Raw genomic sequence first — 14,583 nt, 5'->3', positions numbered from 1 at the left:
TGCTTTTTCAGAATATTTGACTTTCATTTCAATTGATTGTTGCAAGGTAAATTGATAGTTTTAAGGCAATAAACATAGCAGGCTCAAACCAATAACCTCCAACATCAACGACCACAGCCTTAGCTACCACATCAACCACACACAGGAGACATGCCTCTTTTTTGGCGATTCTAGAATTTGTTTTCTCTTGAAAGCATATTAGATTCCCCACCTGACACCTGTTATTGTTTTTTCACATTCCCTACGACTAGTGAGATATGGAGCAATCAAAGTTATGAGAATATGTACTGGATGTTTTCAGAAGTGCCAAAGCAAAGAAAAGACATCAAGAATTAAAATACACCACTGTAGATGTCTGGAAATGAAAGCCAGAATGTTTATTAAGCTTCCACCACACAAGTGTAATTTTGGAAGGACATATTTAATGTACAGAACAAAATACAAACTAAAATGAGCAAACTTACCACCATCCATATCCTTGCCGGTAGGTAAGATTCTGGAGTTGGTCTACACTTGTGAGTGATGATGGTTTCCGTTGATGTCATCCAGGCCTTTTGTGCATAATTCAAAAGCTACCCTAAGCCAAATATTAAATCATTATTTGTCAACGATCTCCTTGGTCGGCCGTAAAGCTGGTGGCTGACCTTGGTGACGTCCAGTGCGATTCTTGGCATTAGGTGCCACGCAGCCAATCAGATGACCGGTTTCTCACACTCTCCACAGAACAGAGGTCTCTGTTCACATACAGGAGCTTGGATGGTGGCACCTTGCAACGTGAATAAAGGGTGAAATGAAAAGTAGTAAAAAAGGTGAAACTCAGCTTCACTGGCTCCAGGACAACCACGTGAGGGGTAGCTTTCGTGCAGTGTAGCCGAGAGAGTTTAATAACGGTTCAACACCGTTCATATTCACATTACCTTCCAGATAGTTTGTCAGCATGAAGGCTACAACCAGACACACTAACACACACCGCAATATGTGCTACAACTCAAGCAACCTGTGCACATTTGCAGTATAGTTTAAGAAACTGTTAACAACCCCATCAACTCTGTTGCCCCGTGAGCTGTCAACATGGATATGAGCACCTGCCCGTGCTTGTTGCCCATGTTGGTTACCCAGGCAACTGTTTGTGCTACATCTCCAGCTATCTTATTGGTCATTTAAAAATAAATCCCTCAATCCCACAATTTATTATTTAGTTATTATTCTTGGTCAGCTTTTCAGTAGCAACATATGCTTATGGTACTCTAGCTTTCACATTGATTTTTAGAGACATAAATCTAACCGTGCTGGTGAATTGTTCTTTAGGATGGATCCAGAAACTGAGGCTTTAAATCCACTACCAGACACACTGGGCGGGGATGGTGTGGAGACGATTGGGTGGAGAAACCAGAAGCTGTGATGGTAAAGTTTCCATATACTGTGCTGAATTTCAGCCACACCTCACCGTGCTGCTTCCACGCTTCTTACCTCGGCCTCGCAATCTTCGTGCCAAAGGACATCCTGTTAACACACGTTGGAGTGTTGATGTTGGAGAGTGCCATGGAGAATCACCAGGGAAGTGGTGGGGTACCAGCAATGGAACGTGCCACAGACAACGGCACGCCTTATTATAAGGATCGGACTTCAAACGGTGAGAACTGGTCACACGATTGGTTTAACTTAAGTTTGTCACATACAATAACCACCACACTTTATATATCTGCAAGGGAACAGCTCAGCTCTCCAGCTATGCACAAATACAGCAGCAATAAATCTAGCTGGATAATTTTGTGCCTAAAGATAAACATGCAAGCTAAATTTATGCAAGTTGAACGGGTTTCCTTCGGTGTGGATTTACTCGCCTGTATGTGAGCACATCTGATAATCCTGCAGGATGTGCAGCATCTGGCTGTCCAGGACATCCTGTAACCAGCCCTTCACATTCCAGTGCACACCAGGTACCGCATGCCAATAGTCCAAAGATCACATGAAGAAGGCATCAAGAACAAAGGGTGTCCAGCTATATCTGCAGGCTGTCAACCATCTTATTATTGTTATTTTTTGGGAAACAAGTCTGCAGGCCTACTCGGTTTGAAACGATGTACACCCAGTCTTCACCTATAGGAACTGAAGGTGGAGGCTAAACAATCTATGCCATTTACACACTCTTAAATCACTGATGAATGTAAATATTTTAAGTAAGCTTCATATTCAGGGTAACCGCTCCTGTAATTACCATAAAGGGGAGATATCAGGGGAGGGGGACCATGCACAAGACCAGTAGTTTTAATCGTTCTATTTGACATTGCATACTGTTTATTCTTGGGCTGTTCTATATTGCTCCTCATACTTTGATCAATCAAACATATATAATCTGGTCACCACCCCTACAGGGTGATGAATGACATGAGAGAAGTTGGGCTGTTTGAATTTATGATGCTGCTTGACCAGTTAATATCAAGTATTTTTACAAGTAATCTTCACATTTATGATAACAGCTTCTAGCTAACCATCAGTTGGTCTTTGCACCAAATACACTTATTTATATTCTGCATTTGTATAACATGTGGTCACTGTTTAATATAGTTAATTGTAGTTTCTAAAGATTTTTAGTTTTTAAAATCTTTAGTGTTTTTAAATAAGCCTTTTGTGTAATTATTGACTTCTTCAGTTCTCTATATTGTTTGCACACCACACTTCAGGGAGACAGACCTTACATGAGAATATTCTAACAAAGGAACATAATTAGATAACTATCAAGAGATTTTATAATCTGTGTTTGCATGTCTATTCCGCACTGTCAAGTGCATTTACAGGTCTTTGGGTGTACAGTGTAAGGATTCTCTTACAAGTTTTTAGGAGTATATTGTAAGCATTCCTTTACATGCCTTTATAAGTCTATGAAACAAACCAACCATCTACACATACAGGAACAGGGCTGTTGCTTTTCTCTGCAGCTTTTGGCTTGGCAGAACATGGTTGCCTCCGTGTGGATGGATATAAAAAGTCCAATAGCTTACTTTTCAATTGGTTATCGCTGCTTCCAATAGACTTCACTAATCTCAGAGAAGTCCAACTTCGGAAACAGCACTTCCGTTATACTGGGACCGGATTTACAGCTTTTCTGAAGTTACATGCGTGTTCTGAATTTCCACCGCGTTTCCGAAATGTAGGGAATGTGTTGTCATTTTAAAGAATATGCGTTGTGTATTGGCGTCCCGATGGGTTTTCCCGACCACAGTAATAGATACATTTATCTTGCGAACACAATTTAAGAGCAAGTAAAACTGATAAATTGTCGAAACAGAGCAGCCGCCACCTCATCATCCTGTAAATATTACCAAACTGAACAAACAGAATCAAACCACTACTAGACGAAATAAAGTATGAATTATGAATGACACGGAGATGAATAGCAAGGAAACTGAAACGTTTGTTGCTAAACTACTGCAGACGTGATGTGTGACGTCAGAACGCATCCGCATCAATTATGCGATTATGACGTAGTCAAAGAACAGATTCTTCAAACGAGCAATTTGGGTGAACCATTTTTAGTCTACAGATCACATTTCTGTTTTAGACAAACGATCTCTTCTGTTATCAAGTAGTGATGGTTACACTTGGATTTTCAGAACAAAATTTATTATGGGTTATTCCAGTAGTTTCTATTGTAAACCAAGAAGCAAGGAACCTGTTCCTTCTGAGAAGTATGAAAAGAAAAGCACTTCATATGCCTGGGATCAATTCAAACACGTCATGACGACGATATAAAACCTGATGAAACAAGCTTGACAAGCAGCAGTTCCGGTTTTCCGTGAAAGTCTCAAGCACAGATGAAGACGTTTCTATGGTTATCTCGGTTTTATAAATATTAGCCTATAGAGTTGGGCTTAGTACGTGAATAAAAGATGACATTAGACATGCATAAATTACGGTGTCCTGGAAAACCCATCGCGCCGCAAATACACAAAGCATATTCATAAAAGTGGTAAGACGTTTTAGAAATGCGGTGCAACTTCAGGAACAAATCCTGTCATAACACAACGAAGTGCTGTTTCCAGAGGACACGGAAAGGCGTGGACTTCTATGAGATTAGCGTGAAGTCTATTGGAAGCAGCGACAACTGAGTAAAAAGTTTTGGGTTTTTTTTTTCCGGTTACCACGGTTTTATCACGGGTAGGTATGTGATACAGAATGGGAGACCGACCTATGCATGCTCTGAATTCTTGCATATTTATTTATACATAACGCAGCTTTAAAAACATGGGATGAAAATCCCATTTAACACACTTCAGGTTCTGACTAAATACCTGGCTAGCCAGCTACTATTTTACAATCCCATTCAACCTAACGAGAAACTGTATAATACAACTCTGGATTCTGGCTAAATACCTACAATTAGTGTGGTGTTTATTTCACGTCACACTTTTTATGCATGTAGCTATGAACATCACACTTCAGATAAGAGAAGAACAAAATAGTTGACCAGCATGACCAATGACCAAACTGGTCACCCAGTATAATCAGATTGAATTTTGACCGGTATGACCATGCTGCTCCATCGTGCTGGACCACCCTGAAGCTGATCATACTGGTTGAACATCTTGGTCAAGTTGTTCATGCTGTCAAGTTGGTCATTGTAGTATATCAGCTATATCAAACTTGAACCAAAACAATTTCCCCGGGGCTCAGATGTCCCTAAATCTGTTCAACTCCCTTGTGTCAGCTCTTTGCAATATTTGTGGAGAGGAATTTCAGCATCGTTCTGAGACAAACTTTCAGAGACAAATTGGGCTAGCTCCACCTGTCAACTACTATTAGAGAATAGTAGAGAATTACACTAAACTGAATACTCTGTCTGAACATTAAGATAAAATAAAGGTTTCAGATTTTAAACATCTTTAATATAAGTAAAATAATTCAGAACATCAGCACATCCTGAATAGAGAGGCCTGTCTTGTTTTCTGCATGTGTAACACTGTGTAATACTGAAGTACACAGTCCAAATGGCAGGTACATGTAGCAGGTAATCTCCCCATTAGCCAGAGACTCTTCCATGAACACAAAGCTTCACCTGGAAGATGTTTTCTATAGCATGTGCTGTCAGCTTGGTTTCAGTATAGCACATGAAAAGCTTGAAGAATGATGGATTCTGTGGGGTATTGTTTATATCAACTGTTGATTGTCCCTTCTTAAATCTGGGGGGGGGGAAGCATCCCGTAGCTTATAAGCACATTTAGCCAACATTCGAGACAAACTGTTAAATTAATGCTCTAGTACCTGCTGAATTTGTAAATACAAAAAGAATTTTGAAAAGTCTTAGAAGACAAATTTCATTTTCATATATACACAAACTGTAAATGGTTGCACTTTATTCATACTTTCATGATTTTCTCTTAATAGTACATTAAAATGGAATCCATTAAGTCTGATATCATGAATACTTGTTAAAGCATATAATTAAACTATTCAGTTCATAGTGTGTATTGTCTCACAAGTCACATATGTAAAATTATATTAATATGGATACCGTAACACCACAGTGAGAGGCATAGCAAAAATCACACCTCTGTTATATATGCACAGGCTTTTGCTTGGCATCGACTGAATATACAGAAAATGAAAACTAATCATTTCAGTATGGTTGTTATGCTGATGCTGTACACACCACAAGGAAAAACTCAGCTAAGCACAACAAAGCTGTGCAAATTACACCTATATCACACAATATATGAAGACAGAACTCAAAATATGCAAATACCTCTGAATGGAGAAATGGTTGCAGTAGATGAAATGTCATTTAATATAATCATGGATGATGTTCTCATTGTCTCCTAGTGTCTTCATGAAGTGGAAAAGCCCTGGTGTCTGGAGCAGGCTTCAGTTTATCTTTAGCTTGGATATCTAATCCATGAAGATAATGTTCAATTTCAATTTCAAAGAATTTTCCAAATTTCACTGTCAAAACAGAATTGATCAAAAGTTATATTTTTATTAATAATTTTACAAGAAGCATTTAAAAAATGATAGAGATTATTTAAACATGGTGCATATTCTTAAAGCTTCTCAAAGCTGATCTAGGATTTATGTCAGTGTTGTAAATAAGACAAAAATATGATATTAGGTTTGCACTCAAACTTTGAGAAGCTTTCAGAATATGAACCTAGATTTAGTAACATTTCAAGCACTATTCAAATTAATTGAACTGCACATGGATTCCTGCACGCCACAAGTTCAGTTCAGCTGCTAGACGTGTTTTCCTGCTTCTTATTCATATCGATAATGAGGGTGTTATGAAACCACCGATTCCACACAGATACGTTTCTGTTCGCTGTTCATTACGTCGGTCTACTGTCCAGGTTGGTTAACTTACTGAAGCAAAGTGGTGACACTCAGTGATCATCCGTAGGGATTTCACTAACCCTCCCACACTTAACAGGTGGTGGCGAAACGTACAAAATGTAAAAATAATTTTAAAGTGAAACTGAAGGACTGTTGACAAATACAATAAAAGTACATTTTTGACTTTGCAAATGTGCTCGAGTAACAGTATAAAGTATCCTCTTTTAAAACAACTTAAAAGTACAATTTGTTCAAAACGTTACCTAAGTATATGTAAAATGTATTAAAATGTAGTGCATTACTACCCACCTCTGAGTGTAAGACTTCCTTAAAATAAATGTAGAGCAACCCAAAAATGTAATGATTCTGATTAACAGGCAACATTCAAAAGAAATTGGAAACTGGAAAGCAGGTTTAACAGAGAGGATCAGACAACGCTGGGCCAAAAACGCCCCCTACAGGCCACTCGGGGTTTGCTCCACTGCAGACATGACACAGTACACATTTCCAGTGCAGTGAAGAAACCTTGCAACCTTGACTGTTCAATTGGGAAAGTCAATTAAAGAATAATAAGTTGAAGCAAAGTGATCCTTGAAAGCAAAGGTTGTGTATCCTGATAATTATTAAAGCCATCATGTAGAGACCGGTCTATGGATATTTAAAATCCTGAAAGGTCAAGTGGAAGAGACAACATTCTTACACACAATATGGGATGTATTTTCATTCGTCCATACAAACATTATAACTTACAAATAGTCTATAGATGCCTTTAAAAATTTTATTTGAAATAATTGAGCAATGTGACTGTAAGATCAAAAAATGATATGTAGAAAAAGACTAAATGTATGCAAATATATTCATGTTTTTTTAGATCACAATAAAAAGGTGAACATTTTTAACACACAGATCACAGTATATCTGTGAACCTAAAAAGGTTGTTTTCAACTTATTATGCAACTTATTAAAGAACACTGCTTTTACAATTAAATAAATTATGTAACATAACGTATTCACAAACATCAGCTCCAGAACTACACCATGATTTTAATAAGAAATGCTGTTTTGATTAAGAAGAAGCACAATGATTATGAAAAGTATATGATGTATTTATCTGAAAACAAAGATGTCAAAGTGTAATAAATTTTAGCCAAGAGCTATCAAAATATTAACCTAATGAGCAGAAACAGAAAAATTATATAAAAGCAAAGCACTGGGTTTTTATTTATTTATATTAACAAAAGCCCGTCAACAAATTATTTATTTCAAGATGACTCTTTTCCTAATTCATTCTAATTTCTAATGTTCATGTAAGTGATCCGGTAATTTGATTTGTGCATTTTATAGTAGTGATATATAGTGAAACGAATAGACGTTTCAGAGGATTTTGCCATCCTATGACTCATGTGCTTCCTACAGTAAAAACACTTCATCATATTCTGAATATGTTGGCCATTTTAAAATATACTCTAATGAAATGATTAGCCATTTGCACAGTATTGCTACGATATTTCTCACAGTAAAAACAAGGAAATATGAGTAGCTAAGAACGTGATATTTATAAATATAGTGGATTTAACTGAACTGGGAAGGTCTGAATTTCCAACAATTTTTTTACTTTTCTACATATGTAGCACATTTTCTTTCGATGCATTAGATTATGTTTAACTATCTGACTCAAATCTGCTCTCAAACGCTTTAATACAGCATAGAAGCGAGCCATTGGAGGGGAAACAACAAGACAAACATACAATGCGAAATATCAAGAACCATACTCCTAAATGTTTGGCACTTGTTTAACGTATTGCTGGGAAATTGTTCATGATCTAGTTGAGTGATTTATTAGTCAATTAGATAACCCAACTATCCTGCGCGCATGCGTGACTGTCACGTCTGATTCCACTAAGATTCCTTTTTCTACGAAGTGGATCAATATTATATAAACAACATAGGCAAACAACACTGACAAAAATGAAGACAGTATAAATGGCAACATAAAAAAACGTTTTGAAAAATGTTATACCTGAACGTATACCATACCAGTCCTACTCCTGCCACCTTGTGCCCTAAAACAGAACTTCATATTTTAATTTGTTTCAAGACTCACCAGTTACTTCTAGCTGCCTTGTCGCGCCGCACCCGTCCATTGAGATTCTTGTTTTTGGTTTATTTTGGTTACTCGCTATTCACATGGTCGTCTGTTTCCATTCTCCACGTGTGTCTGAACTTTCCTGGAGGTGTCGTGTCGTTTTGGCCCTGCGCATGCGCAACAGCCAGCTCCCTTCCGTATGCAGTCATATGGTTTGCCATGTAAAGATATCTTTGCTGCTCACACACTATTTGTCGAATTCTGGATCGTCCTTTACGCAAATGGGATCCCCCGAACTACGGACAGAATTAGAACATTTCCTTAAAAACCTGAATATTGAATATGTCACCGTCGAACACCCAGAGGTAAACAACCCCAATACACAACGAGCCGCATGTGTATTAACATTTAAAATTACATTTAACAACCCTAAGGAAATCTACCAAAGCTATGTTTCCCTCAGTGGGAGATGGTGCAGTGCTCACGCCGAATGCTTGTTAGGGCTGAAGTTCACTACCGTCTTCTTAGATGGCTGAGGTGTTTAACTTTGGGTTCGGTTTATGTACACCAGCGTTTGTGCGTTACTGAAGAATAAGGAGTGCAGGAGTTCCTAAGATAGCCACCAGATGTCTCAAAATAACATCCAAATGGGAGACAGCTGATCATTTATCATAATTTCATTATTTAAATGTTATTTTTTAATGTTTATTTTACCATTAAAATCACATTTAGGACACTATTTGAAACTTAAACATCATACACCCCAGCCATGTACTATTAATAAGATAGTTATAACACAAGTTCATGCACATGTTTGACACTTTGTGAAACATCACCATCCAGACAAAAGAAAAGGGCATTTTAACATTTGGACATTCAGGATGGCTGTCACTTTATTGTTCAGTTCTTTTAATTTCATTTCATGATATTTGGAATTCTATAATCTACAGTGCAGCTGTTCACATGAGGCAGTTTAAATCAGCGATTACCTTAGTAAAACTTCAAAATAACTAATTTTAGTGCTTTTTAAAAAGGTATTTCCCTTGACAGAGCAATTTTTTAGACTGGGGTAGTACTTGCTTGAGAAACTTTAAAATGAAGACTTGGAGTTTAGATGATTCGCTTGTGCTTTTGGCATCAACCTTGTATCTTGGGTGTAAAACAGTTAACTCAAACAGTAAATTAATGTACTCTTAGATTAGAAATGAGGCCTAGACTCTGAAGAAGACCATACTAGTGTGCCTTATACCACACTATTCCTTGTAATGCAAGTCTCCAGTTTGTAGGTGTCTTTCAGTATCCCACTGGCTTAAGCCCGCTTGTTTTCCAGGTCTTCACCGTGGAGGAGATGATGCCCCATGTGGAACATCTCAGCGGAGCCATCACTAAAAATCTGTTCCTCAGAGACAAGAAGAAAAAGTGTCTGTGGCTCGTGTCCGCCCGCCACGACCGGCAGGTCAACCTCAACGACCTGGCCAAGAAGCTGGGCGTCGGCAGCGGCAACCTCCGCTTCGCCGACGAGGCGACCATGCTGGAGAAGCTGAAGGTAGGCCAGGGTTGTGCCACAGCGTTGGCCCTCTTCTGTGACAGAGACCAGAGTGTGAAGCTCGTCCTGGATGCCGACCTGGCCAACGGTGGCCACCAGAGAGTCTACTTCCACCCGATGACCAACGCCGCCACCATGGGACTCAAACCGGATGACCTGCTGCGGTTTTTAACAGAGACGGGTCACGAGCCGATTCTCCAAAGCTTCGATTAGGTCACGGCTGCATGGCTGTCTCAGAACAGGTCAACGCAACAAACAGCTGCAAGGAGCATGTTCGGGTTGTTGGGGGGGGGGGATTTTAGCTGTGTGTGCTTTGGACTTTTATCACTGGCATTCAGCCCAGGTCCTCTTGAGTAAATGTTCTCATTTTACCACTTCCTATTTAGCAGGGTGCCATAAGACACAGACATAAATAAGAACAAGTGAACAAAAGTTGAAAAACAAAACCATTTAACCTATTTACCTGACACTCACTTTTAATCATCCAAAATAAAGTCAAAATAACAAATTATCACTTTTATAAGGACCAGGATGTGTTCTACTATTGTACTGTAAAACTTTTGAATTGTAAGATTCGCCAATTCTGTCTACTGAACAACTGGACCATCCTCAGTTAACCTTTTTGTATGTTGTGAATAAAATGCTGCCAAAAACCATTGAACAAAACCTCTTCTGTAATAAAGATTCTTCACTCTGGGAACACAGGTGTACTGAGTCATTTTGGAAAACCAAGTCAAAGGGTGTAAGATACCAAAAACGGCTTAACTAACTTCAGCACAGTTATCTTACTTTTTGTGCATTGCAAAATTTGCTTTTGTAAAGGTGTGGGTTTGAAGTAGGATGTCAGCCTTGTCAGGATGCGAAAGAACAGACAAGTCTTGTTTTATCACATCAAAAGCATTTATGTAAAAGTGGGAAAGGAAGCAAATGCCAGGTCTGAATAGTGTCAGCAGTCTTACAGGCAAACACACACACACACGCACACACACACATACATACATACAGCTTGCCAGAGGCGTGAGCAGAGGCACATGCCTGCTGTCCTCTCCTTTTGGCACACCCGGATAACAAAAGCAGAACATTTGGCCCAAAATAGTCTTTTCTTAATCTTCAGTTTGAAATGGTTTGAAGAAAACCATTGGCACGGCGCTCTGCTGTGATGGGCGATGCGTGCGGTAGGGCAGAGGTGTGGGACGGGCGTGAGGAAGAGTGGTGAGTAGCTTTGCTTCATGCAGATTGCAGTGAATTGAGTGGATCGCTGTACTAGGTTGGTCTTGGAACTCACATATGCATGCTGGTAAAACAAAGTAAGTCCACTGGCGTGTTGTCCAAAGGCCAGGTGACCGGGCGTCACCCAAGTGACCAGCAGGCTGTGCCCTCTACCTCACTGGAGTGAATGCTGGCACCAAAATGCTCGCCCACGTGAGGAGAGCGCAGCGAGCCAGAAACGGTCAAGGCTCACGGCGACGTTGTCAAAAAGTCTCATTTCCTTGATTCAAGGAAATGGGGAGTTTTGATTTCTTAACAGAAGAGGTCATTGATTTAAAAACAAAAAGCAAAAAACCTCACACACAATCTGTCTCGATGTAGACCATCTCAGAAGTTTTAAAAGGATTCGGTCAGGCAGAAGGTCACTTTTCTCCTTAGGTGGCCACAGACGAGGAGGAGTGAAAAGAGAAAGGCAAAGAAACGATTGCAGGCAGAAATGGTGAGAAAAGTCAGTCATGTAAACAAACACACACGCACAGGAGAAACCAGCATGCGCTGGGGAAGTGGGGGAGTTTCAGCGTCAGGAGGCTAGCACCGTGCAGTACTGAAGTGGGGGAGTTTCAGCGTCAGGAGGCTAGCACCGTGCAGTACTGAAGTGGGGGAGTTTCAGCGTCAGGAGGCTAGCACCGTGCAGTACTGAAGTGGGGGAGTTTCAGCGTCAGGAGGCTAGCACCGTGCACTACTGAAGCCACATCTGTGGGCTGGGGAGGGATGACTGAAATCCGTTCAGACTAACAGACTGATCCCAGCAGGGAGACACTCACATCGCATCATTTCCACTGAGAAGGAGGGAGAGCAGGATGACAGCATGTTTTTGAGGGTAAGCTGGACAGAGGAAGACGGGGGGGGGGGGGGGGGGGGTGAGATAGGCGGGGGGGGGTGAGATAGGCGGGGGGGGGGGGTTAGGAGTGGGCCCAAAACAACCCCTTAGCCCCCACCCACCCCACCTGACGGGATCCATCCATCCTCCATGTTCACCGCCACACACCAGCACGCGGGCAAGTGCATGCAGGTCAGGCATCCGAGTTGCCATAGCAACAACCCCACCCTGCCCTTCTCCACTCACCCCGTTGGCCCCAGGAAAAGAGAGCACGGCCAGCAGTTAGTGCTTAGGAGCTTTGCTGCTCTCCTGATCTGCTTTTAGACTTTCTGCGTTCTTGCGAGACTTCCACATCTGCAGGACAAAGGCAGGTGATGTTACAGCGAAACATTACAATCAAAATGAAAGCGCTGAACAGCAAATGTACATGATAAAGATGAAGCAATATAATCGTTCTGAAACTAAAGGGGAACAAATAAATAGCAGTTAAATCACTTCAATAATGTTGCGCTACTACGACGACATAGATAAATGCTAATATCTTGTTTTTACTTTCCCAAAAGAAATGTTATTTAAAAATGAATTTCACAATATACAAAAACCTGCAAACTCATATTCCATTACTGAAGACTCCCTTCCAAACTGTGACACTAATATATTGCAATGGATCCTTGAAGATCCTCCAAATGAACCGGACAGCTCTATTGCGCACACAAACACACACACACACACACACACACACACACCTAATACCGTAGTTAACCAATCGCATGTAAACGAAGCAAGACAATACACCAGCATGAGAGAACTGCCTCATTTTGATCAAAGCAATCAAAATGGAACAGCAGAATGGAAGGGCGTAGAAATGACTCGACAGTGACTGAGTGACACCCCCTCATGCGCAAGCTAGTCCCAAACACCAAGACCCATCAGTGCATAACACCAGTCATCCCTTCTGAAAAGCCCCAGTCTCCCAAAAAAGCACCCCAATGCATCGCAGGTTCTTCCCATAGAAGATACACTAACATTCAGAACAGAATAGGAGGGATTCATTTGTACATGGACGTGTGTTAGCCCTCTAAATGGTTCTCATAACACAGCTCATCAAGGGATATGCTCCACAAGCCTAATTACTTTATTTAAATATCAATTTAGATCAGCCCTCAGCTAACCATAGAAGTTATGAACACGCAAATTTAAGCACAGGGTTGACAAATAAATTAGTGAAATGCTGAAATAATAAAATTCCATAAAGCATTGTTGTGTTTTCTTAATTTTGTGATTTGGATAATCATGGCAATATGATTACTGTACATTTTGATAGACAAGGAAGCCTATTCAAATACAGACCATGTCTTATGAACATGAAAATCACATAAGACGTAAGGATAACAACATGCAAACATTCAACGCTTGGACATGTAAGTTCAACAAAGGGATTGTTCAGAATCAGAAATCTCCCACGAAACCAAAAACAGCGAGAGTGCATGGTTATGAAGTCAGCGACGAAACAAGAAAAGCAAAACAAAGAGGTGAACGAAAAACTATGGTAGTGCTCGAAGTGTTCATGCAGATGCATGGCCATCACCACACAGGAAACAGGTCACTCGTCCCCAACACCGTTACACGCAGCCGTACTCGTACCACAGCGACTGGCTGTCCTCCGAGCTCAGGGAAGCGGATTGGTCAGAACCACTCACGTGACTGTTATCATTGCCCCGCCCATCTATTTTGTTGTTTGGCGGGCTAGCGCTCTGGTCTTTGGGGTCATTTTGACCAGGCTTGGCCTCTCTGGGCTTGAGGGGAGGGCCGCTGATGTTGCTAACGAGGGAGGGATTGAGGGAGAGGACAGCCTGGTTCCTAGCTCCGCCTGCAAACACGGGCTCGCTAAAGATGGAGTCCAGGAAGACCGACTCTACGGTGAAGGAAGGGCCTAGGAAGGCCTGCAGACTGGACAGTTCGGGGTCGTCTATGCTGGGGGCGTGGCCAGTGCACGGCATGCTGGCGGACTTGGGCAGCAGGGCGGAGGGGCTGGCCTGGGGTGGCGACTGAGGGTGTGGCCGAGGGTGGGGGGCAGGGTACTCACTGGGCGCGGGCTGAGAGCAGGGCTTCCCCCTGGAGGGCGAAGGGTCCACGGGGACTGGCTGACGGCTGTCTTTGGACAGCAGGTCATGGATGCTGGTCCGGCGCGTGGTGCCTTCGGCTGTGGAGATGACGCTGCTGGCACGCGGCAGACCCGCGGAGGAGGACGGGCAGGAAGAGGTGTCCAGGCGCTCGGACACGGACGTGGCCTTGCTCTGAGACTTCAGGCTGGCTCGGGGCTGGTTCGAACCCTTGACGCGGGTACTCTCCGCCTTGCGCAGGCTTGGGCGAGCCGGGCCGCCTGTTCTGGATTCGGAGGGCGTGGCCTTTCCGCTGGCAGAGCGCAGTATGCCCCGGCCCTTGCCACGCTCCTTCTGCACGTGCTCAGTCACTCCTGACACTCGGGGCGATTCTGCAGTCAGGTTCTCCTGGCTGCCGGACTGCAGGGGAGACATT

General features: G+C 41.7%; 2 protein-coding genes and 1 long non-coding RNA gene across 9 annotated transcripts in view; 1 reads left to right on the top strand and 2 right to left on the bottom strand.

The window, feature by feature from the left end:
* Positions 1–4,872: 4,872 nt before the first annotated feature.
* Positions 4,873–8,537, bottom strand: LOC118242039 (uncharacterized). Its single transcript, XR_004776524.2, has 3 exons — positions 8,429–8,537; positions 5,744–5,940; positions 4,873–5,180 (listed from the first exon to the last, which is right to left on the bottom strand). It is a non-coding gene; the product is annotated as an uncharacterized LOC118242039 (long non-coding RNA).
* A 38-nt stretch (positions 8,538–8,575) lies between these two features.
* On the top strand, positions 8,576–10,656 carry prorsd1 (prolyl-tRNA synthetase domain containing 1). Its single transcript, XM_027028190.3, has 2 exons — positions 8,576–8,775; positions 9,741–10,656. The coding sequence occupies exons 1-2, from the start codon at positions 8,584–8,586 to the stop codon at positions 10,167–10,169; spliced, it is 621 nt and encodes a 206-aa protein (XP_026883991.3). The 5' UTR covers positions 8,576–8,583; the 3' UTR covers positions 10,170–10,656.
* Positions 10,657–12,128: 1,472 nt separating this feature from the next.
* Positions 12,129–14,583, bottom strand: part of ccdc88ab (coiled-coil and HOOK domain protein 88ab) — a 45,512-nt gene continuing 43,057 nt past the window's right edge. For 6 of the 7 annotated variants that reach the window (XM_035530349.2, XM_035530352.2, XM_035530350.2 and 3 more), the window contains one exon: positions 12,437–14,567. In XM_035530349.2, coding sequence (XP_035386242.2) covers positions 13,668–14,567 — 900 coding nt within the window. In that variant the 3' untranslated portion in view covers positions 12,437–13,667. Of the gene's footprint in view, positions 12,400–12,436; positions 14,568–14,583 lie in introns of those variants that run through there. The other variant, XM_035530355.2, reaches the window with a different exon arrangement.

This window comes from Electrophorus electricus, chromosome 5, assembly GCF_041902795.1.
Source record: "Electrophorus electricus isolate QZ-2024a chromosome 5, ASM4190279v1, whole genome shotgun sequence".
Lineage (NCBI taxonomy): Eukaryota > Metazoa > Chordata > Actinopteri > Gymnotiformes > Gymnotidae > Electrophorus > Electrophorus electricus.
The sequence above is the reverse complement of the archived record's forward strand: the minus strand, read 5'-3'. Positions and strand labels throughout refer to the sequence as shown.

Excerpts from the sequence above, each read along its gene's own strand:
- prorsd1 (XM_027028190.3), top strand. The coding sequence starts at position 8,584 with ATGCGCAACAGCCAGCTCCCTTCCGTATGCAGTCATATGGTTTGCCAT. Across the intron at positions 8,776-9,740 it reads TCACCGTCGAACACCCAGAG|GTCTTCACCGTGGAGGAGAT; the intron begins GTAAACAACCCC and ends CTTGTTTTCCAG.